At 39.7% G+C, this 25,266-nt stretch overlaps 3 protein-coding genes across 3 annotated transcripts; all 3 read right to left on the bottom strand.

Moving 5' to 3' along the window:
* Positions 1–7,803: 7,803 nt before the first annotated feature.
* LOC139473510 (uncharacterized) lies at positions 7,804–15,435 on the bottom strand. The gene is made up of 7 exons (XM_071256130.1): positions 15,289–15,435; positions 12,877–13,028; positions 11,631–11,700; positions 11,066–11,173; positions 10,122–10,241; positions 8,850–8,960; positions 7,804–8,488 (listed from the first exon to the last, which is right to left on the bottom strand). The coding sequence occupies exons 1-7, from the start codon at positions 15,374–15,376 to the stop codon at positions 8,268–8,270; spliced, it is 870 nt and encodes a 289-aa protein (XP_071112231.1). The 5' UTR covers positions 15,377–15,435; the 3' UTR covers positions 7,804–8,267.
* Positions 15,436–16,595: 1,160 nt separating this feature from the next.
* On the bottom strand, positions 16,596–19,000 carry LOC139473514 (uncharacterized). The gene is made up of 4 exons (XM_071256133.1): positions 18,796–19,000; positions 18,003–18,154; positions 17,667–17,724; positions 16,596–16,805 (listed from the first exon to the last, which is right to left on the bottom strand). Exons 1-4 carry the CDS (start codon positions 18,845–18,847, stop codon positions 16,624–16,626), a joined length of 444 nt encoding a protein of 147 aa, XP_071112234.1. The 5' UTR covers positions 18,848–19,000; the 3' UTR covers positions 16,596–16,623.
* LOC139473425 (autotransporter adhesin BtaF-like) lies at positions 18,941–19,603 on the bottom strand. The gene is made up of 2 exons (XM_071255994.1): positions 19,259–19,603; positions 18,941–18,976 (listed from the first exon to the last, which is right to left on the bottom strand). The coding sequence occupies exons 1-2, from the start codon at positions 19,601–19,603 to the stop codon at positions 18,941–18,943; spliced, it is 381 nt and encodes a 126-aa protein (XP_071112095.1).
* Positions 19,604–25,266: the final 5,663 nt, after the last annotated feature.

Below are 25,266 nucleotides of genomic sequence, written 5' to 3'. Positions count from 1 at the left end.
CTTGACTGTCTACAAGTGTAGCTGTATAATTCACCTACTCTTTTCCAGACATGTATTAAGATCAAAGTCAACAGTGAACCCTGATTGACAAGACAGTAGAATATCACTTTCAACTCTTCATTTATTGCCCATAGTTTTTTTACTATATTTGTTTCGAGCATACCTCAAGAATTACATAACTAGTGGACATGTAATCAGACAGGCATTTGAGAATAAGTGATACTAACATTATAAGTTTTCCTTGCAACAGCTTTTGATAATTCATTACAGCTTTTATGTTTCAACATAATGTGGTAATTAGACCATTATTAATGTATAATTTGTTCTCCGGAAGTGGACAATCTTTGGTTATAACTATGGGTTTTTAAAAAAAAAGAAGATGAGTGGAAATGTAGAGAAATGTAGCTTGAAGCATGTTGCATAAACCTGTTGCTAAATGTATCTCAGTGCTGCTGTGGGAGGTTGGGTAGCATAATGGCTAAAGTGTTTGCTTGTCATGCCACAGGCCTGGGTTCGATTCCTCACATGGGTGCAATGTGAGGAGCCCATTTGATGATTTCTGGTGTCCCCTGCCATGATATTACAGGAATATTGCTAGAACAGCTTAAAACCATACTCACTCACTCACTCACTCACTTAATGTGGCTCTCCCTGTAGTATTGGTTTACATGTTAGGATTGTACCAGCTTTAGCAGAAACTTTTTGTGCCCATTTATTTCATCTGTAATTAAGTACCAAATTTCGATGTAGTTGGGTTTATATTATGAAAAGGTTGCGATTCTTATAACCAAATTAGTCATTTATGGCCCTATGACTTTCTCACAGAAGTTCAATATCATACTGACTGGTAATGGGACAGCATGGTTCACTTTCAGTGCTGGAATAGGAATTGTTTTGGGACCAGATGTTTGTAAGATTCAGGTAATACATTTAATAGATTTGTTTTAGGGATTGTTCTTTTGCGGGTATATTGAGAAAGGTTCCGCTCCTGGGCTATGTTTCTATCAACCACATCATGTGCAATCAGTGTTTCAAGGCTTGAACTTAGAAGGGACCAAATCTGGAGGATCCATACTATGTTTATTGATATGTTGAGATGGGGTGAATTAGCAGACAAACATTACATGATTTCAGATAGTGAATATTGAGATAGCATTGACTAGAGGCTGCAGGTGTTGAATTGTCGGTAATACCCTGTTCCGCCATGTGTTAACATCATCCAACTATGAATAGACTGGCTATTCAACTTAAGCTTAGATGCATGTCATCATATTCTGTTAAAGTAAATGGATGTTCATGATGTCAGTCACTGGATTGTCTGGTCTAGACTTGATTTTTTACAGACCGTCGTCATAAAGCCAGACGTCAGACATCAGACTTTAAACAACAAACAAACAAAATTTGAGCTTAGACCTTTATTTATTGACAAGAAAATATGTTTAGGGCAAATCAAGCAGTAGATGCACATCTTCCACTACAACCAAACCACAGCTGAGGTAAATCAGTTCAAAGGAATGTTTCATCTAAGATCCTATCGCAAATAATTAAACATGTATGTTTTAAAGATGATTTGATGTTATGAGTGGTATGGCATTAAATGTAGACATTGAGAAGCAAGGTCTGCTGGAATACCTGACATCTTGGGAGTATTGAACGCTGTCATGTATCAGTGACATATTACAGGATAGTTTTTAGGAGTCTGCCATGTTGTATGAAATTTGATTGTTTAGGCCACAATAAATGAATTATTTTGATGTTCATCTTGTACCTATCTCACAACCAACCACCTTTATCAAATCATCCCCAAATCATCCTACAGATGAAGAAAATGGTGACATGTTATCTTCCCTTCTCTTTACTTGATCAGTAGGCTACCTAGCCATGTTTCATACAGTTAACATGTGTTAATGTAAACAGATGCCTTGATCATTCTGTTTACAAATAAAATAGAATACAGAAAATAGAATACTTTCACTGCATTTGATAGCGACCAGTGTCTGGTTCCTTGATGAAGACTTTGAGACATCTGATATATGTTTAGGTGAGGAAGGTTTATCTGTTAGCTCAGGCGAACACGTGCTCAACATATTATGTAGTTTTGTCATAATGGATTTTTTAAATATTTTGTTTTAAGTTTTTTAGACTCTTACAGGTCGACCTGTAGCATGCATTGGACCACATGGAAAATGTAAGAAGAAACAATTTCAAAGGACACCTCCATAGGAGGTTGTGTCAGGCGGGCACTGAGCCAACTTTAACCACAAAGACAAAAGTGTGCAAGTTCTTGAGGCAGTCAGAACTTGCTTCAAATTTGTAGCAAGTATTTAGAAGCCTTGATGCCGATTGGCTGAATAGAAAGTCCACCTGATGGAACCACGTATGGAGGCGTCCTCAGATCTTCATGCAGAGATGTATTGTATCGGAGTACAAGATTGAATGTAGTGAGACTGTAGTGAGAAAATTTGAAGTATATGTTGAGTTTGGTCACACTGATCTGGAGTTGTCAGACTAACTGCAATGCCAGACAATGAATGACACCAGTCTGACCAACACGACACAGGCATTCCCAGTGTGGTACAAGGGCCTACATGGTTAGCTCTGTCTTCACTTCTCTGTAAAGTGTTGCTGCATTGTCACTAGTGATCTGTTTATATTATTGTTTCATGAGTATCTGCATGTTCTTAGAAGTCAGTGTTCATGTATGGACATTTCTCTGTTCCCTTTCAGCTATGTACACAGTTTGGATGTTGAAGTCAGAGCAGGTTTTCTGGATATAACATCCCAAATTATGGTTACGAGGGGATGTCATCAGTAAAACAGCAACTGTTTTGATCATGTTTGAAATCTGTAGTCAGATTGTAAGTAATTTCATATTTCAACAACAAAAGTTGTCCCATAATTTTCACAAAATTATGTTTTCATAAAACAGGAAATTCATCTCCTGGTTCATCAAACTATATTAGGGAGTATGTGATCAGCACCTCAATTTAGATAGATTTAGTAGATTTCCTTCGGCATGAATCTCAGATTGGCCCAGATGTTTCTGGATTAGTCAGCCCATGCTTACTGGTGTCACCCTAGTGGTAAAATAGTTCTTTCTACCACATCAAGTAGGCATGATGAAAAACTGTTTAAAGCAGCGTTAAACGAAACTTAACCAGAAATATATGATGGGAGAAATGTAAAGAGATTTTGTAGAATTGTTTGGCATAATGTGTACTTTTATAAGAATTGTATTAGTCTCAGTATCATATGGCATGTGGTTTCTTGTCATGCAAAGGTGACAAGTGAAGTAAACTAATTTATGTTTAATATCTTGGGGTTTTTACCCATATTTTCATGTCAGCATGGACTTCAGGGAAAAGTCATTGAGACAATGTACAACTGGTAACAGGAGGTGAGGTAGGATATTAATTGGTGTCGGTATTTGGAAGTGTCTACTGATATTGATTTGTTCTTACCTCAGAGTGAAATTCATGTAGGAATTTTGTATTATGAACATGTATCCGAAATATAATTAGTGCTTTACAAAATATTTTCTTACACTAGTATCAATGTAAGTGACAGCAAGTATTTAGGTTGCTATTCCAGTGTCATGGATTCTGTGATGATGGGCTAGTAAAATACCTTTCTTGGTTCTCCGCTGCAATCACAAGGCCGACCTCATCATTTCCTGTATTTCTGGTAACCCAACTGACCAATAAGTTTATTTCCTACACAAATATTTGTCCACAAGTCTGTATCTAGTCTTCATGACAACTTTTCAAAACACATCTTAAAATCATTTGCATGTATGTTTACCTACTTGTCAGCTGATTTGGTTCTCGGTAACCTGGGAAACCGTTTTAACTGACAAAATATCATAATTTTGAAACCAATGTAACACACTTTTTATCACTAAAACTTAAAAGGAAGATCTGTTGCATCATTATCGAAAGTTGTTGCCTGAGAACCAATTGTTATTTACAGCCTGATCAGTAAGTGTTAGTGCCACAACGGTGTATGTATTAACAGAAAATATTTCATCCTTGAGTGGATACACATATTTTTTATGTATTGATATGTCTTTCAGAATGTTTTGGCAAATACTGCCTCTCTTATACTTTGTTGTATGTTACTTGTACATAAACCCGAAGAGTTGTAAAACAATGCTATTTTATTCATGTCAGCATCTCATTGCTTGTGTCATTACAAGAACATTGCACATGTTCTCAAATATCATTGTCATTGTCATGATGTTTATGCAAACTGGTATTTTGTAAAGCTTTAAAAATGGCCAAAATGTAATGTTAGTCTAGCTATAGAATTACTGGTTTTATAAGAAATGAAAGGGAAATATTATTTAGAATTAATTTGAATTTTGATATTACTTACACTAGTTGATCTATTTTTACACACATTTGTCTTTGCATAACAGCTTGCATCATATGAGCACATTGTAATTGGTGCTTTGTTTATACTTATTTAATAATGATTGATTTCATTTATACTAATTTAATCATTGACATTATGTACATATGTTGGATCTCATTATTGAGATCTTGAAGCTAGTCCATTCATTTTGAGATGGTTTGTCATGGTACTGATAGGATAATACCCAGATCCAAATCATAGCTATACAATGTCTGACTTTTTATTTATTAATAATCTGTTATTTTATTTATTTTTATTTCAAAAGTGAGCAGGTTGTCCAAAAACTTAACCTTTAAAGGCCACAAAGAACCCCATTCATTTGCTCTTTGAAATTGCTTTTGTTATTGTCTAGATTTCTGATATTGAATAGATTTTGTGTTATATAGGTTATATTTACTTTAAATGGCAAAAAGTATTGTGTCATAATAAGCTCACTATTAGCACTAATATAAGTAACATGTAAACCTCTGTATATCTGTGAAGGACATGATTGTCTTTGAAGGTAACACATGTTGTCATTTTGGCACAGAACTTGTCCTCCTTACCTTTAATTTGAAAACAGATCTCATGAACAAAATAATCCTGCTGACCAGAGCACTGTATGTATTATCTCTACTTGTCGCCATGTGGATTCCAAGGCAAAATACATTGAACAACCTTAATATGCTTTTCATACACGTCAAAAAAGGCATCCTGGAATATCCAGTGTATTGTGTCCCTGTTCTATTATGATTAACACCTTGGACCAGTTTGCCACTATCACTCTTGGGTTGAATTGTTAAACATAGCTGTCCATTTGTCCAATCAAATTACTCTCACAAATGTACGTGAACATCCGGGGTAGAATTGGTTTTCAGCGCCTTACAGGATTCGGGTGGTCAGACTCGCTGACTTGGTTTGATGCAGGGTCATCGTATCCCATCTGCGTGGATCGATGCTGATGATATCAATCACTGGATTGTGTGGACCAGACTCGATGCTATTCATGATGTTGCATATAGAACCTGCTTTACATATTTGCATTAGACTACCAAGTAGAACATCGTTGGAACCACAAATATTTGGAAAATGTGTAGGAATCTAAGTGGAAAGGGGAGATAAAGTACCTATTATATTATTTTATGTTGCCTAGTTTTATTACTCAGATTATCTGCTGAGATTATTGATATATTGTAAGTGAAGGAAACGCTATGCCTAAAGTAATGTTGTCTGACAGCTGTAGACTAACATCATATCTCTAAAATGAACATATTTTACAGAAAAGACAGTTGTTAGATTATCTTTTTAAAATATAATAAAAAGGAGCCCAGAGATGCTTCATTTTCTGAAACTGCAGTAATCTGGACTTGCCCACTATTATTGACTTGCTTGGACTGTATGGTAGACTATGACAGCCGTATAACCAGTGTTTGAAGCTAGGCACGTTTAGAAGCTACTATTATGTATAACGACATACCCATGCAATGTATTGCTACAAATGCTTCAAGCCAACTCGCATGAGTAACTTTAGAATGTAAGACACTGCATCAAGCTGTGCATTGTCTGGATACTGGTTACAAATATGAGACCAATAGAGTGCGTTAGGATATTTTATTGATCTGTCTCCATGGTAACCAGTCAGCCATTTTGTATTACTGTGTAAAAACATGACAATGTATTTAAGTTTGTACACAGCTGATTATGTTTGTGATTAACACGGACTAATAAACTATCAGGAAAATTTGGGTTGATGTTATTACTGATTGATATCACGATGTGGTAGGTGACTGGAATGTTTATTTGTTTGCCACAAAATGCTGACTGTAGATAGAGCAAGGATGGGCAACAAAACTGTTGATTGACTGAATAAGCATACAAGATGTGCTGGGGTTATGCTGGTATAGTCAGTCATTGGTTTGTCAGCGGCAGTCTTAATATTATGTTTTGATGTCGAGATTGTGTTGAAACCTGATGTAGGTTTTCCAACATGGCATGTGTGATATGATAGCTATCGGTCACATTGTGTGGAATTGTGATTAGACTTGTTGGAGCAGTGCTGATTTTCTAAATGGCTGGTTTGCAATCTCTTACTCCGATATATTTATCTATTATGAATTACTGAAACAAATTTCATTCAACCCCCCTCACATGTATTAACAAAGATCAACACCACACAAGGATCCGTTTCTGTATATGTAGAGGTGGTTTGGTGGCCTAGTAGTAAAAGTAGTCACTCATCGCCCCGAAGGCCCAGACTCCATTTCCTTATACTGATTGAATCCCATTTTAGCCTCTCTCGCCCTCTTTCGTACAAGCAGGGGTAAATAACCTGTGGAAAATGGACAAACTTGAGGGACGTGCGGTGATCAGGAACTTGCAGACACCGTCTTAACACCGAAAGCTACCATGAAGATATGAGTACAACACCAGGCAAGCCTGTGCTTCCTTTAAGAGGTTGACAGCACAGTTTAAGCTTCAAAGGGGAGTCTTGATAACGATCACCGTCCTGGAAGTCCTGTCACATGAGCAACACAAGAAATGATCCAGGATTCCTTGATATATTAATGACTGACCGGCGAATGACTGAACGTCTGAACAGTGGAAGCATTTGACATCACGGCCATAAAAAAGACAAAGGATGTCCAATCAGCTGGAAAGGTTATGGTCCCGTGTTAAAGATACTGAGAGTGTCATCATGATGGACTGTCTTCCCAGGCCGGACAACAAACGGAGCATGTTATGCTGCAATTGCGTCAATTATTGAATGAAATTAGGACAAGGAGACGTGAGAGGCCGAGTTAAGACGTACTGTTTCATCAGGACAATGCACCAGTGCACAAATCAGTCATTGCCATGGCTTCAAACCCCGAGTCATCGCCTCCATTCTCCTGATCTGACTCCGTCAGACGTCCAACTGTTTCCAAACATCAAGAAACACTCTTGCCGAAACCCATTTCGACTAGACTCACAGCATCTGTGGAGAACCTTTTGGATCGTCAAGATAAGAACTTTACGAAACTGGGATAAAATCCTGCAACATCGTTGGCAAAGTGTATCAATGGGGAAGGTGGTTATGTTGAAAAATAATATCATTTAAATGCCTTTAGGTCAAGTCTTTTTGTTTGAGGTTCAGGACGTTTCAATCATCTCTCGTACAAGCGTCTGAAAGCCATATTCACTCTGCAGTGGTACTTGCATTATGCCGACTAATGCTTTTTTCGCTCAAACACTCACTTGCAGACAACGGACTGAAATGTGCTTGTAAGGGCATGCGTGTGTCACTCCCTAACTTTTGTTACTTGAAGGTATTATATGGCCGTTTTCATATCATACCCCATATCAACCCGAGACCTTCGTATGGGTTGATATGGGGTATATGAAAATTCTATATAATGAATTTATCATATGCCATACCTTTGTAAAGCCATATCAGCCCGGCAGTGGATACAATACGCTGTCTGGTTATTCCACCCCCTGTGATATGACCGTCTGTATATTGGCTCTCGCCACATGCAAAATGCCTCATATGATTGATACGTGTATGATAAAAATAACTTATATCATCTCTAAGAACGTTTCATCCCAGAGACCATCTTAGAATCTGAAGCTGGAACTAATGACACCAAAATTGACATGCATCAACCAATTCAGCGATTCTGACCACCCGATCCCGTTAGTCGCCTCTTATGACAAGCATAGTCGCATTTTACAGCAAGCATGGGTTGCTGAAAACCTATTCTACCCGGATCTTCACGGGTCAGCTACATTGTGAATTGTATCTGACAGTGACATGAACAGTCAAACGCGGTGGTATAATTTAGTGCAGGTAAATGATTATAACGATGTAGGCGTTGTTACAACTGTATAACATCACGCTACCGCCCAAAAAGTACTGCTGTCCTCTCACCACAGATGTTACAATATTTGGGGCAATACTCGTGTGCCGAGGCTTCATCGGAGCATATGTCACTTGTATCGTCGAGCCACTTGCAGCTGATACCGTCCATATCTTTGCATCCTGAAAACGTTGTGGCGACAGTAGTTGTTGTCGTCGTCGTTGTAGTCATAGTAGTAGTAGTTGTTGATGGTGTTACGTCTGAAAGTAACGAGAAATGTGATATAAAACCGGCTGCGTTTCCTCTCAGTATATATGGTTTCTTGGTCACCTCTCCTAAATCTATGACCTCAAGAATTGATTCCAAGTGTTTCCATTAGTTCGCTTCTGTTATTTGGATGTGGTATGGTTATTTATAACATATACTCTGCGTTACATAAAAATAACCATAAGTAAGAACAGGAAGTTCACGTAGAGATTGGGTGTCGGACATTTCGATTTGGTCAAGATATCCAGTTTGTTTGGCTACAACTAAAACATTAGCTGGCACGTTTTTGCTCTCAGTCGATTTGGTCCGGTGTGGCATTGGTCCTGTTGACTGTTATTCGTTAGGTGTACTTACCGCATAAATCGCAAAAGTTCTGACAGTGAGTCAAGGCCCACGACGCATACTGTGTACACACAGACTTGCCGTACGATGAACAGTCCTTTAAGTTATCCAAACAAAATTCATCTGAAGCAAAATAAAGAAACGAAAATGGTAGCGGAAATGAAAACGCCCCGTAACATTTTCTAGCGTTCTTGAGCAATATGATGACATGCACTGAAACAGTTGGATTTCTGTCCTATTTTTACCTATTAGAAGAGTACTGTTTCTTCCTTTCCTTCATCCATAATCATTTTATGCAGGAATTATTTATATAGATTTTTTTATATTTAAATAAAGAGTTGAGTGAAACCGTTTACCGTTTTTTCCTAAACTCAAGTCAGCACCATGCAGTGTCTTTTTTTTTTATCAACGGCATGTTTATATGTTAAAAAGTATAAAGATAACCATTCACATTCACATCCAATATTCTTGTGAAGAATCAGCCCCTGACCGTCGGTGTCACGAGTGAACGACTTAACAATTTGTCGTCAAATTGTGATTGAAATGACAATCGTGTTCCAATCGACTGGTATTATATTACTACTGCTCTTTCGTTATTTGGTTTAAAAAAAACATTCCTTAGAGCCGTATTACAAATAATCTTCATCATAGCCCGGTTTGTTAGAAATGTATAACAGACTTTCACTTCCATGTTGTTGTGACGTCAGTAAGTGACTGTTAAGGTTAAACGCCGCTATGAACTGTATTTGAGCTACATCGTGGCGTGTTAGCGTAATGTGGAGGAAAAGACGAAATAACGTAGACATTTTACCACGTAAATGTTAAAAAGAATCAAACAGGGTTTAATCAAGGACTTATGCACCCGGTCATACCAAAGGACGTACGTTTGCACAGCGAATTGCGGCACCTTAGACCGCTTTGTCAAACTTGACTGTTGATACTAAATTAACGCATGGCTATTTTAATTCTTTCCTTTTATTCAAATGTCAAACTATTCCATTGTTTCTCACGTGTTCACTGTACTGAACGGGCCCGTTATGGCGTAGGGTATCAGAGAAGTGATACCGTTCTATATACAGGCGTGTACCTTGTCCTTACAAGTACAATCCAAACCGGTGCACCATTTAAAGAACTCGCCCAGCTGTTGTAGTGCCATATTATGTGGCCAGCTAGGGTACTTTTCTGTGTTTTCTGAATTTCGCCAGAATATATTGCTGTTGTACCGTACACGACAACTACACCTTTAGCGTTAATGTCTGCAACTGAACTATACATTTCACATACCGCAGAAACCACAATACTGCTTGCATTTCTGACGCGCCCACACGCCATACTGAGTACACGCCGACTTGCCGTACAGGTGACAGTTAGCTTCCTCGTCACCACACATGGTGAGATGTGTATCTGAAACACGGACCTTACGTTAGTGTTCTCTAGGTGGTCCTATGTCTGTGCATATCCCAGTGTTCTCTAGGTGGTCATATGTCTGTGTATATCTCAATGTTCTCCAGGTAGTCATATGTCTGTGCCAATCCCAGTGTTCTCTAGGTGGGCATATGTCTGTGCCAATACCAGGGTTCCCAATGTGGTCATATGTCTGTATATATCCTAGTGTTCTCTAGCTGGGCATATGTCTGTATATATCCTAGTGTTCTCTAGGTGGTCATATGTCTGTATATATCCCAGTGTTCTCTAGCTGGGCATATGTCTGTTCCAATCCCAGTGTTCTCTAGGTGGGCATATGTCTGTATATATCTCAGTGTTCTCCAGGTGGTCATATGTCTGTTCCAATCCCAGTGTTCTCTAGGTGGGCATATGTCTGTGCCAATCCCAGTGTTCTCTAGGTGGGCATATGTCTGTGTATATCTCAGTGTTCTCCAGGTAGTCATATGTCTGTGCCAATCCCAGTGTTCTTTAGGTGGCCATATGTCTGTGCCAATCCCAGTGTTCTCTAGGTGGTCATAAGTCTATATATATATATATAGTAAGTGTTCTCTAGATGTAAAATGTCGCAAAGTAGTCATATATCCTAGTGTTCTCTAGCAGGGCATATGTCTGTGCCAATCCCAGTGTTCTCTAGGTGGTCATAAGTCTCTCTCTCTCTCTATATATATATATAGTAAGTGTTCTCTAGATGTGATATGTCGCAAAGTAGTCATTGTGCTGTAATTTCTATAGCTGCAAGTATACAGATGCATATATCGTAAGACGTTACGTGTAATACTCACCACAGACATTGCAGTATTTTTTGCAGTTTTGGTGTGCCCAGAAAGTATTTTTGACACAGACGTTATCGTAGACGGCACACTGAGTGGATATATCTGTGCATGTTGGTTCTGAAATGAAATAAAGTCACAATGGAGATTTTGACGAAAATTACTATTACTACCACTACCACTACCACTACCACCTCTACATCAACTAATCAACTACTACTACTACTACTACTACTACTACTACTACTACTACTACTAGACCTCCTCTATGGTCTACTGGATAGAGCCAGGCCACATCATACCAAAAGTTGTGACATGTTTTCGGTATTAGGGGGCCAAAACAAGGACTGGTCGGCTCGGACTCAGTATACAGTGTCTGGGTGGGGAATTATTTTACATGCGGCAGGGTATCTTATTGGGCTAGCAATACTACTGAGACTACTACAACTACTACTACTACTACTGCTGCTCACTATTGCTATGGCTACTATTGCTGGCTTTATTCTGCGCTATGACAGCCAGAAAGCAGAATGATTCTTTTGAATGTAAGCATCGATTTAGCAAAAGTAGACCTTACTTAATTTGTTCGTTACATTCCAGCATGGTAGAACAGACATTATGCTTGCATCTTCTTTAATCCATCCAGTCTGAAAAACACCAAGTCGTTTTGTAACATCAAATGCACAACAAACACAACAGCGGCCGTATAAATAGATAATGGGTAATGAAGGCTTTCAACCCAACATTGATAATGGTACTCTATATGAGAGGTTCAGTCCATCCAACTAATATAGATACTGGTACACTATACCAGGGTTTTCAACACATCATTCCTATATGGATGGAGGTACAATATATGAGGTTCTTCAGTCCTTCCGTCCCATATGAGAGTGATCAATCCATCCTTCGTATATGGATAGTGGAACGCTATATGAGAGTTTTCAATCCACCCTTCGTATATGGATAGTGGAATGCTATATGAAGGTTTTCAATCCACCCTTCGTATATCGATAGTGGAACACTATATGAGGGTTTTCAATCCATCCTTCGTATATGGATAGAGGAACACTATATGAGGGTTTTCAATCCACCCTTCGTATATGGATAGAGGAACACTATATGAGGGTTTTCAATCCACCCTTCGTATATGGATAGAGGAACACTATATGAGGGTTTTCAATCCATCCTTCGTATATGGATAGAGGAACACTATATGAAGGTTTTCAATCCACCCTTCGTATATGGATAGAGGAACACTATATGAGGGTTTTCAATCCACCCTTCGTATATGGATAGTGGTACACTATATGAGGGTTTTCAATCCATCCGTCTGAAATAGATAGTGGTACTCAGTATCAATATGAGGCTGTTCCTATGTATCCGAGCGCTGTCAGTTGATCAAAACTACGAGGGGTGGCTGAAAAGTTCTGATCCCAACTACGAGGATGTATCGTACACTATTGCGTGTAGAAGTACAATACAGGCTGCATGGGAAACACATACATAACCAGGCAGCAGATTTCTACAGCCGTCAAAGTTACAAGTTATTCTCTGTCGCTAAAAATGGACAAATATGGCTACCGCGCTGCCACCAAGTTTCTCCAACTGAAACTCCAGTAGCCACCTATGCGGACATGGTGTCAACTTGTTCAGGGGGTGATACTCTTTCCCCCGCTGCTGTCGAGAGGTGGGCATAGGTATTCAAGACGGTAAGAGAGATGATCAGGAGGAACTGCCACCACTCAGAAAAATACGAGGGTAGGCAATTCTACCTTCTTAAACATTTCTACACATTGGTACACGTGTTGGGGCTTTTGTCCTACCTCATTGTCGTGTTTGACCTGGAACCACACGGCCTGGTGACTGTCTCCAACTTTGTCCTCAATGCCTGTACACTCCCCACGTGCTACCACTAAGTGCCCAGTGGTCGTGGGGACGCTGAGATCCTCTTTAGCACACAGACAATCTATTGCCCCTGTAAATAACATAAGCACTGACATTAGTCTATCCCAGTTAAATAGCGGGCACTAAAATATTCTATATTGTACGAATTTACTGCTATACATATTAAACTACACTTCCGGGGATACTGAAGTCGGAAAGAGCAAATACTATTAAGTATTCGATTATAACAAACAAATGTCTTCTCGTTCGTAAGCGGTATTATGATTTAGTACTCAGTTGACTGAAACTTCGACTAAGTTACATGTTGATCCCATGGTGTTCGTTATAACCGGATCTGATTGTGAAATTGTAGTTCTATACAGTTTTTATTTGTTTTCATAAATTTTGAATTTGTTTAGAGAGGCTGAGTAAATTAAATGAAAGCACGTGAACACGTGGCGTGAAACACACTGGGACACGTTTCCATGGCAACTATTTCTTAACTAATATTCACAGTCACGATGTGTGCACATGACTTGTATGCCTACACGTGTATCATCTATATAATTATTAACGTGTGCACTATCATCTATATATCTATAAAATTGTAACTATCATCTATATACCAAACTTAATCCCCCTGTACATAAAATGGACGTGTCCAACATTGCCGAGGTCGGATTGTATTCAGGGAGTCATCATTATTTACATACAGGTAACTGTTTTTATAACTTGTACATTTTATTGACATCCTTAAAAAGGCTGTACAAAATGTTGATATCTCATATAAGAAATAAACGACTCGTGGTCGTTGCTTATCGTACAGTAAAACTCTGCAAGAAGAATCAAAATATTTCTATAATAAAAGTGTTCACTTTTATCGAAACTGACGACCAAATTAAACTTTAATATAGTATTAAATCACTCTTGTTTTAAAACTACAAATATAGATGCATGAGTGAGTGAGTATGGTTTTACGCCGCTTTTAGCAATGTTCCAGCAATATCACGGCGGGGGACACCAGATGTGGGCTTCACAAATTGTACCCATGTTGGGAATCGAACCCGGATCTTCGGCGTGACGAGCGAACGCTTTAACCACCAGGCTACCCGACCGCCCCCTATATATATAGATGCATGAAGTAAAATGTATCAAAAGATCAAAATCTCCACAAAATCAAAATTTAAAATGACAGTCATACAGCATCCGTAAAGGGATGTCCTCAGATCTTTGTTTAGCGGCAGCGAGAACTCAGATCTGATTTTAATAAGATTGATTCACGGCCTGTCTGATATCTGCCCGGTCTTTCTATAACGTTGCATGAGGTAAGTAACAGCATCACGTCAGTAACCAAAAGTTTTAACAACGTGGGCATGGGTGGGCATCTGTATCATAGCCAGGGCCCACTCGCGTTTTTCGGGTGTCATGGAGCATTGTTGTGTTTGGACGGTGTGTTTTCCATTGATGTAGTATGAACTTGTGTTTTTAAATCTTTGCAATTTCATCTATAAAGTGGTAAAGTTTCTTTCGGCCGTCAGTCTATATGCCTACGAACGTGTTGACTTTCATCTCTATAAGACATACACGTCTCCTGGTAATTGTTTATGGTACAATAAGACACTTCGGGGAGAATAAATCACGAGAGTCGAAGCCCCGAGTGGCCTCTTCTACCTGCAGTGTTTTAGTGTACGATAAATGAGTGAGAGTGAGTGAGTGAGTTGAGTTTAACGCCGCTTTTAACAGTATTCCAGTTATATCACTGCGTGTCAGCTTATTGTGGGAGGAAAGCCCGAAGTGATGCAGGTTTCAGACGTATACCACTTCGGTGAAACCAACGAGCATGGGTATGGTGCTGACAAACCTAGAAACATAATCGGGGCGAACCGGGATTCGAACCCACAATCATAGGTTTCTGGCGTGCTCAAGGGACGCAAATCTGCACAGCGAATTGCGGCGCCTTAGACGACTGCCCCCGTCCGATAAATGACCAGCTGTCCTTTATTCCTTATATAGATGAGATATCAATTTTATTTACAGCCTCTTTAAGGAGGTTAATAGAATTTACAAGCTTTAACAATATTTACCCGTATTCTTTTAATTATAACGTTTAGCTAAATGTGTCTTAGCAAAAACCGTATTCCTAATACTAAGTCAAATGAAAAGATTAACCTGTATTAACGAGATGAAAAATAATATGTATGCTCTATCACATGACGTAATCCCGGTTACGTTAAGAATTACCAATGTGCCCCTACCTTTAATTTTCCGAATCCGCCTTTGACATTGACAAGTATTTATGTGGGATCATTGTAAGAATATAATAACTATATCTTGTACATAGTAACACTTACCTTGGACAGGCAAAATGGCAAGAAGTAAGTTAATGACTATGAACATCGTAATAAACAATCTGTGGTATACAACTTTTGTATAAGTCATTCCGTGTCAACACCCCCGGACAACTTATCTTTATAACTTTATGTATCCATGTATCGGGCAGTCTTGTCTACTGCCCTCATTCGGCATATGTAGGAAGTGTGTTTAGGCGTGGGTATGATAGAGACACTCGTGTACCAGGCAACTGCCGGAATACATTCAACACGGTCACGTTATGAAGTTCAGAAACGGTTCTTGTCAGGCTTATCTGTCCCTTGATAGCCATATTTGTCTTGTGATAGGTTGCGTTGGTAGTAATGTCAAATTAGTGGGGGTTATGTCGCACACATGGCATTAATCACAATATATAGACCTTGGATGAAAAGGTGCTTTAGATTATAGTCCCTCTTGGAGAGACTCTGGCTAGTTGGCAATCCAAGCAAGTCTCCTTCAAGTTATCAAAAAACAGTCTGTTTGTCTTACCATATCAAGGACAATCTAAGATTAAATGAGTTTAAAAAGCAAACAATGACGTGTCGTCCTAGTTCTGGGTTCGTGCTCTGCAAAATTCACAGCTCAAGTCGTATGTATTGTGAGCGATTCGGTAGCCTATAGGTTTACAGTGTTTGCTAATGAACCCATGTTCGATTCTGGTGTCTCCCGCCATGATCCGATGAAGCTGCAGAAGTGATGGTCAGAGGGACAACAATTTCCTTTCCGGTCAGAATACCTTGTTCAAGTTAATATGCGTTTGAAAGCGTTTCGTTGAAAAGAATGTCTTGAACAGTTTGTTCGCAGATAAACATAAAAAAATGAATTATTAATGAAGAAGTGGATGATATACCAGTTTCCTCTCAACATGTATAAGAGGACTATAGAAAGGTGTGAGAACAGATAATAGGTTAAGAATGTAATTGAATTTCAATGATAAAATAAACTGACAACACGGTGTATGTAGTAAATCGAATATTCGTGAAAGCATACTATACCACCATTTAATCAATTTGTAACTAAAAACAGTTTTCAGAGTGTTTTTGTTCAGAAGTTGTTCTGGGCCTAAAACCAATCAAGTTTGGGCACCCAGCCACATATGGAACAGACTATATTCAATGTGTTATTCTGGGCGTTGTTGATGGGACCGATGCCGCCATAAATATGTAATTTCACTGCATTAAAATCAGTAGTACGAGCATCATTGATCTTCTGGTTAGATTATATATTATAAGTCGATATTCTTGTTAAATCATAAAAACAATCCAAAATAATATGAAGAAATAATTTATTTATGAATAAATTAAAATGCTGAGAGGCTACCGTCCCAATATACTCGTAACCCCTTTATCACATATTTTACAATATTTAGGACAAAATTGTTGCGCGGATGCTTTGTCGCTACATATGTTGTTGCCGGCGTCCAGCCACTGGCAGTTGATGCCGTCCATGTCTCTACATGGAGAGGTAGTTGTAGGTAAGGCAGTAGTAGTGGATATATCTGAAGACAGAGCATAACTTGTTAAGCTACGATAGTCGCAGCAGAAATCATTTAAAGTAAGAAAGACATAGTTCATTGTCTTTATACATAAGACTGCTTGTTTTCTGGATAAATGTTTAAGATCATCCATATATACTGTATATAATGTGCGTTCCTCTTTGCCCTACTCGGAGGGAACGGACGGTTGTTAAATATAGATAGATAAAATTTGTTTGAGGATTTGGTCTTACAAGTTCAAAACTGAATCCTTAAATATAAATGAATGTGCTCATAAACACATGGGGACATTAATGTTCTATATTTCTACGTAGTGCAACCAATGCTGGGTCGGTGTTGAAAAGGGCGAGTCAAAAGAGCTGACAAGAAGGAAAATACGACGCTATAGACGAGATAATTATCATGAAACGAGAAATTTGTTATTTTCTTAGATTGAAATATGTATTAAGGTCATCCAATCAGTGGAAATAATAACTTTTGTTCATTTGTTTCAGTGTTGAGGTGGTTCAGGACCACAGGGAGAAGAGAAACAAAGATGCGAAAAAGACGAGCACTTAATAGTGTATGTGACAGGCTCAGGCACAACTGTGGTGGCTGGTGCGAACATCAGGGTCAGCCAGGTCATAGCATACAGATGTCCTCAAGTGGTCACATAGTACAATACTTACAATGGTCACCCCGACTGAATGGTCATCTTATCTTTGAGAATTGTTCAATAATACTTATATTCTAATTACGAGAATGTACTGCTACATAGAACAACGGATTGGTATCAGTATGTATTACTGGTGTTATCACCCGTATTCCTGCATCAGGTATTAAACGTGGTATGTAGCGGTCGTGTAAAAGAAGTAATATCAGTACTTATGTCTGTGCAATGCAAGATCGACATCATGCTGGTATCTGCTTGTATCCAGCCACTCTGAAAGAGAACACAATTTGTGTGTTATTTTCTATAATCTGAATTACTAGTCTTCATCCATGACAGGAGGATATTAGAGAGAGAGAGAGAGAGAGAGAGAGAGAGAGAGAGAGAGAGAGAGAGAGAGAGAGAGAGAGAGAGAGAGAGAGAGAGAGAGAGTAGAATAAAATATTTGTTGTCTGATGTTGCGCTATAGATATTTAGCAGAAAGGACCTACACCCAGAAAGAACTAGGATATCTGACGGCCGCTTCCAGCAAATGCTCAAACAGTACATACCTGATTGTTATAGTTAACCTTGTACCACACGCTCCCATCTACCCCTTTAACGTCGTCAACAATTCCTGCACATTTGTCCTTTGGTAGCAATGGTGGACCTTTATCAAACGTAATTTGAAGTTCCACAGTTGCACATAAGCACTCCAGTGAGCCTGCCAATGTAACACAGGTGAATGAGTATGTTTTTTCCGCCGCTTTTTGCAATACTCAAGTAGTATCACGTTGAACAACACCAGGAAATGGGCTTCACACATTACACTTATCTGGAGAAAAATCCCCGAGTGTCAGTGCAATCAAGTATTTGTTCCAACGTTTACATTCTTCATTCCCAATGAATTTAATAAAAACAAAAGACAGAATAAGTAAATATGTACATAGCAATAAACACAGTTTTGATTAGAATGGTTCCTAACTTCACCATAAATAAGCACACGTATGGCTGAAAATATCTCTTGCTTAACTGAATGTTGATAAAAATCAATATATTGTATGGGCCGATGAAAACAACCCCGACGGGAAAAACAATTAAAACATTTGCTGGTATCAGCTTTGCATGACTAATTAATGTAACAGGTCCGGGACTCTTAAGACATTATGAATGCCAAATTGCATTGGTTCTTTGTCCAGGGTCGGTACATACATGTAATGGACAATAGTTTCCCTCACCCCTAGAAATATTACTATAGATATTGTAAGAAAAAGTGACGGATAATTTATAATATGAAACAAAGGTCTTATCTTGGTAGACACCACCTGTTGACCCAACTCACGCGTGGAATGGAGGTTCACTCACCTTGTACACACACAACGAGGATAGAAATGCAAACAAAGACAGCCACAAACATCTCTGCTGACAGTGTGCTGCACTGATGTGGTCCGGATGCCGTTCAATGCCCAAACGCCAAACAGGCTTGTTAAAGATCACAGTACGGACAGTTTTACTTTCTTGATATGCCCTTGCTAAGCATAGTGTCCTGAAATGCGGTCAACGTTTGTTCATCCCAGTGATAAGGATCACAAGCCCATAATCTGGTGTTAAAGTAACATTCCCAGTGTAATGTCAAAATAAACAGGATCTGCTTCCTCCTATGCTCGGGGCGGTCGGGTAGCCTAGTGGTTAAAGCGTTCGCTCGTCACGCCGAAGACCCGGGTTCGATTCCCGACATGGGTACCATGTGTGAAGCCCATTTCTGGTGTCCCCCGCCGTGATATTGCTGGAATATTGCGAAAAGCGGCGTAAAACCATACTCACTCACTCCTCCTATGCCCAGTCTGTTCTCTCCTATATTCAGTTTGTTCTCTCCTATATTCAGTTTGTTCTCTCCTATATTCAGTCTGTTCTCTCCTATATTAAGTATGTTCTCTCCTATATTAAGTCTGTTCTCTCCTATAATCAGTTTGTTCTCTCCTATATTCAGTTTGTTCTCTCCTATAATCAGTTTGTTCTCTCCTATATTCATTCTGTTCTCTCCTATATTAAGTCTGTTCTCTCCTTTATTCAGTTTGTTCTCTCCTATAATCAGTTTGTTCTCTTCTATATTCAGTTTGTTCTCTCCTATATTCAGTTTGCTTTCTCCTATTTTCAGTTTGTTCTCTCCCATAGTAAGTTTGAATTCTCGTATATTCATTCTGTTCTCTCCTATGCTCGGTCTATTCTCTCTTATATTCAGTTTATATTCTCCTATATTCAGTTTGTTCTCTTCTATACTCAGTTTGTTCTCTCCTACATTCAGTTTGTTCTCTCCTATATTCAGTCTGTTCTCTCCTATATTCAGTTTGTTCTCTCTATATTCAGTTTGTTCTCTCCTATATTCAGTTTGTTCTCTCTTATATTCAGTTTGTTCTCGCCTATATTCAATCTGTTCTCCCCTATAATCAGTTTGTTCTCTCCAATATTCAGTTTGTTCTCTCTTATATTCTGTTTGTTCTCTCCTATATTCAATCTGTTCTCTCCTATATTCAGTTTGTTCTCTCCTATATTCAGTTTGTTCTCTCCTATATTCAATCTGTTCTCCCCTATAATCAGTTTGTTCTCTCCTATATTAAGTCTGTTCTCTCCAATATTCAGTTTGTTCTCTCCTATATTCTGTTTGTTCTCTCCTATATTCAATCTGTTCTCTCCTATTTTCAGTTTGTTCTCTCCTATATTAAGTCTGTTCTCCCCTATATTGAGTCTGTTCTCTCCTCTATTAAGTCTGTTCTCTCCTATATTCAGTTTGTTCCTTTCTATATTCAGTTTGTTCTCTGCTATATTCAGTCCGTTCTCTCCTCTATTCAGTTCGATCTCTTCTATGCTCAGTTTGTTCTCTCTTATATTCAGTCCGTTCTCTCCTATATTCAGTCCGTTATATCCTATATTCAGTTTGTTCTCTCCTATATTCAGTCTGTTCTCTCTATATTCAGTCTGTTCTCTCCTATATTCAGTCTGTTCTCTCTTATATTCAGTTTGTTCTCTCCAATATTCAGTCCGTTCTCTCCTATATTCAGTCTGTTCTCCCCTAAATTCAGTCTGTTCTCTCCTATATTCAGTTTGTTCTCTTCTATATTCAGTTTGTTCTCTTCTATACTCAGTTTGTTCTCTCCTATATTCAGTCCGTTCTCTCCTATATTTAGTTTGTTCTCTCCTATATTAAGTTTTTTTCTCCTATATTAAGTCTGTTCTCCCCTATATTTAGTCTGTTCTCTCCTCTATTAAGTCTGTTCTCTCCTCTATTAAGTCTGTTCTCTCCTATATTCAGTTTGTTGTTCTCTCCTATATTCAGTTTGTTCTCTCTTATATCCACTCTGTTCTCTCTAATATATTAAGTTTGTTCTCTACTATATGCAGATTGTATTCTTCTACACCCACTCTGTTCTCTCTTATATCCACTCTGTTCTCTCTTATATTCACTCTGTTCTCCACTATATACAGTCTGTTCTCCACTAAATGCAGTCTGTTTTCTCTTATACTCACTTTGCTCTCTCTTATACTCAGTTTGCTCTTTCCTATATTCAGTCTGTACTCTCCTCCTACATCCCGTCTGTACTCTCCTCCTACATTCCGTCTGTACTCTCCTCCTACATTCCGTTTGTACTCTCCTCCTACATTCCGTCTGTACTCTCCTCCTACATCACGTCTGTACTCTCCTCCTACATTCATTCTACACTCACCTCCTACATTCAGTGTACGCTCTCCTCCTACATCCCGCCTGTACTCTCCTCCTACATCCCGTCTGTACTCTCCTCCTATATTTAGTCTACACTCACCTCCTACATCCCGTCTGTACTCTCCTCCTACATTCAGTCTGTACTCTCCTCCTACATTCCGTCTGTACTCTCCTCCTACATTCCGTTTGTACTCTCCTCCTACATTCCGTTTGTACTCTCCTCCTACATTCCGTCTGTACTCTCCTCCTACGTCACGTCTGTACTCTCCTCCTACATTCATTCTACACTCACCTCCTACATTCAGTGTACGCTCTCCTCCTACAGCCCGCCTGTACTCTCCTCCTACATCCCGTCTGTACTCTCCTCCTATATTTAGTCTACACTCACCTCCTACATCCCGTCTGTACTCTCCTCCTACATTCAGTCTGTACTCTCCTCCTACATCCCGTCTGTTTTCTCCTCCTACATCCCGTATGTACTCTCCTCCTACATCCCGTCTGTACTCCCTCCTAACTTCAGTCGACACTCTCCTCCTATATTTAGTCTACACTCTCCTCCTACATCCCGTCTCTACTCTCCTCCTATATTCAGTGTACGCTCTCCTCCTACATTCCGTCTGTACTATCCTCCTACATTCCGTCTGTACTCTCCTCCTACATCTCGTCTGCGCTCTCCTCCTACATCCCGTCTATACTCTCCTCCTATATTCAGTCGACACTCTCCTCCTATATTTAGTCTACACTCTCCTCCTACATCCTGTCTGTACTCTCCTCCTACAGCCCGTCTATACTCTCCTCCTATATTCAGTCGACACTCTCCTCCTATATTTAGTCTACACTCTCCTCCTACATCCTGTCTGTACTCTCCTCCTACATCCTGTCTGTTTTCTCCTCCTACATCCCGTATGTACTCTCCTCCTACATCCCGTCTGTACTCCCTCCTAAATTCAGTCGACACTCTCCTCCTATATTTAGTCTACACTCTCCTCCTACATCCCGTCTCTACTCTCCTCCTATATTCAGTGTACGCTCTCCTCCTACATTCCGTCTGTACTATCCTCCTACATTCCGTCTGTACTCTCCTCCTACATCCCGTCTGCACTCTCCTCCTACATCCCGTCTATACTCTCCTCCTATATTCAGTCGACACTCTCCTCCTATATTTAGTCTACACTCTCCTCCTACATCCTGTCTGTACTTTCCTCCTACATCCCGTCTGTTTTCTCCTCCTACATCCCGTATGTACTCTCCTCCTACATCCCGTCTGTACTCCCTCCTAAATTCAGTCGACACTCTCCTCCTATATTTAGTCTACACTCTCCTCCTACATCCCGTCTCTACTCTCCTCCTATATTCAGTGTACGCTCTCCTCCTACATTCCGTCTGTACTATCCTCCTACATTCCGTCTGTACTCTCCTCCTACATCCCGTCTGCACTCTCCTCCTACATCCCGTCTATACTCTCCTCCTATATTCAGTCGACACTCTCCTCCTATATTTAGTCTACACTCTCCTCCTACATCCCGTCTGTACTTTCCTCCTACAGCCCGTCTGTACTCTCCTCCTACATTTAGTCTACACTCTCCTCCTACATTCAGTCTGTACTCTCCTCCTACATTCAGTCGACTCTCCCCTCCTATATTTAGTCTACACTCACCTCCTACATCCCGTCTCTACTCTCCTCCTACATCCCGTCTGTACTCTCCTCCTACATCCCGTCTGTACTCTCCTCCTATATTCAGTCGACACTCTCCTTCTATATTTAGTCTACACTCTCCTCCTACATCCCGTCTGTACTCTCCTCCTACATTCAGTCGACACTCCCCTCCTATATTTAGTCTACACTCTGCTCCTATATTTAGTCACATCCAATTGCATGTACTTTGTATTCACTTTTTCATCAAGGAACATATATTATTTAAATGAATGACACATATGAAAGGTATGCCAAGGTCGATGAATGTATACCCTGTATCGACAAATCTGTCAGACACGCCCCTGAAAGAACATGTCATCTCGTATACGAGGTTGATTTAATAGTTCTGCTTCGATACGACAGAGGTTGAATGTTGCCGCACCTTCCCTAAAAATATCTTTTTAAAGGTCATCGAGAATGTGTCATGCATGAGCATGTAAATGACGAAATTACAACCCGCGTTTATAGTAGAGATCAAAGTATCGATGGAGCTGACGACTAGAAAGAGATCGTGTTGAAGAAAGTACGGCCTGTACTGGGAAGATAAACACTGACACTTGGTTCCAGGAATATTGCATACGAGATCAGTGGTGCAAATCGTAAGCAGCATCTTTGTGACTTTGTACGTCATGGGTCGTCTATGTGAGCTCCTGTGAGCCATCATCGTCTCTCTAAAAGACGAAGATCGTTTAATGGAACAGAAGGTGATGGCAGAGCATATGAATATTGTGGGCATAGGAACTACCCTGAGTGTTACAGTCAAGAAGATATGAAGATAACCATCAACCGCTTCCCGGTTCCTTTCGTAGAAATCAGTCGGGATGACAACTGCCATTGATGAATTTGCTATGGGGTCCGTTATCCAAACAACTGTCATCGTAAGGAACATGGGGGTAAGTAGCACGAGTACCAAGATGTTCGCCGCGATGACAAGGAATGCCGTTTTCTTTGGTCTGAACCAGAGTTTGACCTGAAAGGGTCAGGTAACAGCAATGCGTCTCTCAGCGGATATAACGACAGTCAGAGCTTCACCAATCCTGCACAGAGGCAGCAACTGAGGCAAAGAGTAACTATAATATGTCCTGTCGAGGTTTTTGTCGATTTCTCCTATGAGACAGTTAACTTTGCGTATGCTTGTGAAATTCAAAAACATCGTGTCCACTATATTTAGCGAGAACAGTAAAATGTTTATCGATTCATTTAAACCTTGGATACGAAGCGTTATCCCAGTGACTATATTGCCTGTAACTCCTATCAATGAGAAGAAGGGGATTAGAGCACAGTAAATGATGTCCTGGACAAGCTGCCTTGTGATTGTGTATACTGCCTTTTGGACCGTGCATTAAGCATAATACGGAGTAAACATTCTGAATGTAACGAATGAGATACAAAATAAAAGTTGCAATCAACATGCGTCAAATGTATCGGTACAGGCAAAGAAGGTTTTATTCGCACGTAGGTCCCTTAGAAACGTGACACCATATGAATATGATGTATATTTTAAGAGTTTTGATACAATTTGATTATATGGAGCTGCATTCCTGTCATCCACGGTCCATGGGAAACATCCGGCATCCAATACTATTGGATTTAGCTCACACTCTTGTGGGAAGTCAGGTTTTATCAAGATTCAACTACTGTAATAGTTTTCTGTTCGGTGTCGACAACAGACACATTCAGAAGCGGCAAAACACCCAAAACACTCTATCATCTGCCTCACCTCACACAAGCAGCATATCACACCTGTTCTAAGGACACTACACTGATTTACCCGTGAAGGCGAGAATTGAATAGAAAATATTTCCACAAATCATAATTGCAAGAACGGAACAGCTGTAGAATATCTGACCGAGCTCATGAATGAGTACACTACAGTCAGAAGCCTACAATTCCAAAAGAGAAAAGTAAAATCATTGGCTACAGAGCATTTTCATACTCAGCAGAAACACTGTGGAATTCTCTACCTTTGGTCATCACCAATCTCCATCTCCAACAACATTTAAAGCTACTCTGAGAACTCATCTTTTCAGGCTTTACTAATGCTTTATCCTATTTTCACGACGCTCTGTGCGCATGCATTCGTGAGTGGATATGGCGCGACACAAACGTCTGTCAGGGCCCTTTCCCCTCTACACGCAGCCAAGACAGTGAATGTGACTTCTCCCAGGAAGCTCTGCCTTGTCAAACCCACCCAGAACTTTTCTGAGAATGTGAAGACCCTCCAACACTGCAGCCTTCAGCATTACACAGATTGTCAGAAGGGTTGTATTCCTGGTAGCACACCCGGGTACTGTACCAATGCCAGTCAACAGATTGGGAGGTACCAAACCTAAGGCAACGAGAACCATGGTGAATCGGACAACTTGGTACATGGGATGCAAGCGTGACATTTCGAAAGTGAGGTCCGCATATTTGCCATGTT

The sequence above is a fragment of the Haliotis cracherodii genome, unplaced genomic scaffold (genome assembly GCF_022045235.1).
Source record: "Haliotis cracherodii isolate W230 unplaced genomic scaffold, xgHalCrac1.p SCAF_29, whole genome shotgun sequence".
Lineage (NCBI taxonomy): Eukaryota > Metazoa > Mollusca > Gastropoda > Lepetellida > Haliotidae > Haliotis > Haliotis cracherodii.
This window is presented reverse-complemented; position numbering and strand designations above follow the sequence as displayed.

Coding starts and splice junctions, on each gene's coding strand:
- LOC139473510 (XM_071256130.1), bottom strand. CDS start 15,376: ATGACTTATACAAAAGTTGTATACCACAGATTGTTTATTACGATGTTC. Junction 11,174..11,630: donor GAATGTAACGAACAAATTAA/GTAAGGTCTACT, acceptor ATTTCATTTCAG/AACCAACATGCACAGATATA. Junction 8,961..10,121: donor GCAGTATTGTGGTTTCTGCG/GTATGTGAAATG, acceptor ATTTTGCTTCAG/ATGAATTTTGTTTGGATAAC.
- LOC139473514 (XM_071256133.1), bottom strand. CDS start 18,847: ATGTTTGTGGCTGTCTTTGTTTGCATTTCTATCCTCGTTGTGTGTGTA. Junction 18,155..18,795: donor CCTCGTTGTGTGTGTACAAG/GTGAGTGAACCT, acceptor TTACATTGGCAG/GCTCACTGGAGTGCTTATGT. Junction 16,806..17,666: donor CTTGCATTGCACAGACATAA/GTACTGATATTA, acceptor CTCTGTCTTCAG/ATATATCCACTACTACTGCC.
- LOC139473425 (XM_071255994.1), bottom strand. CDS start 19,603: ATGGGAGAGAACAAACTGAAAATAGGAGAAAGCAAACTGAATATAGGA. Junction 18,977..19,258: donor ACAGACTGGGCATAGGAGGA/GTGAGTGAGTAT, acceptor ACCGCATTTCAG/GACACTATGCTTAGCAAGGG.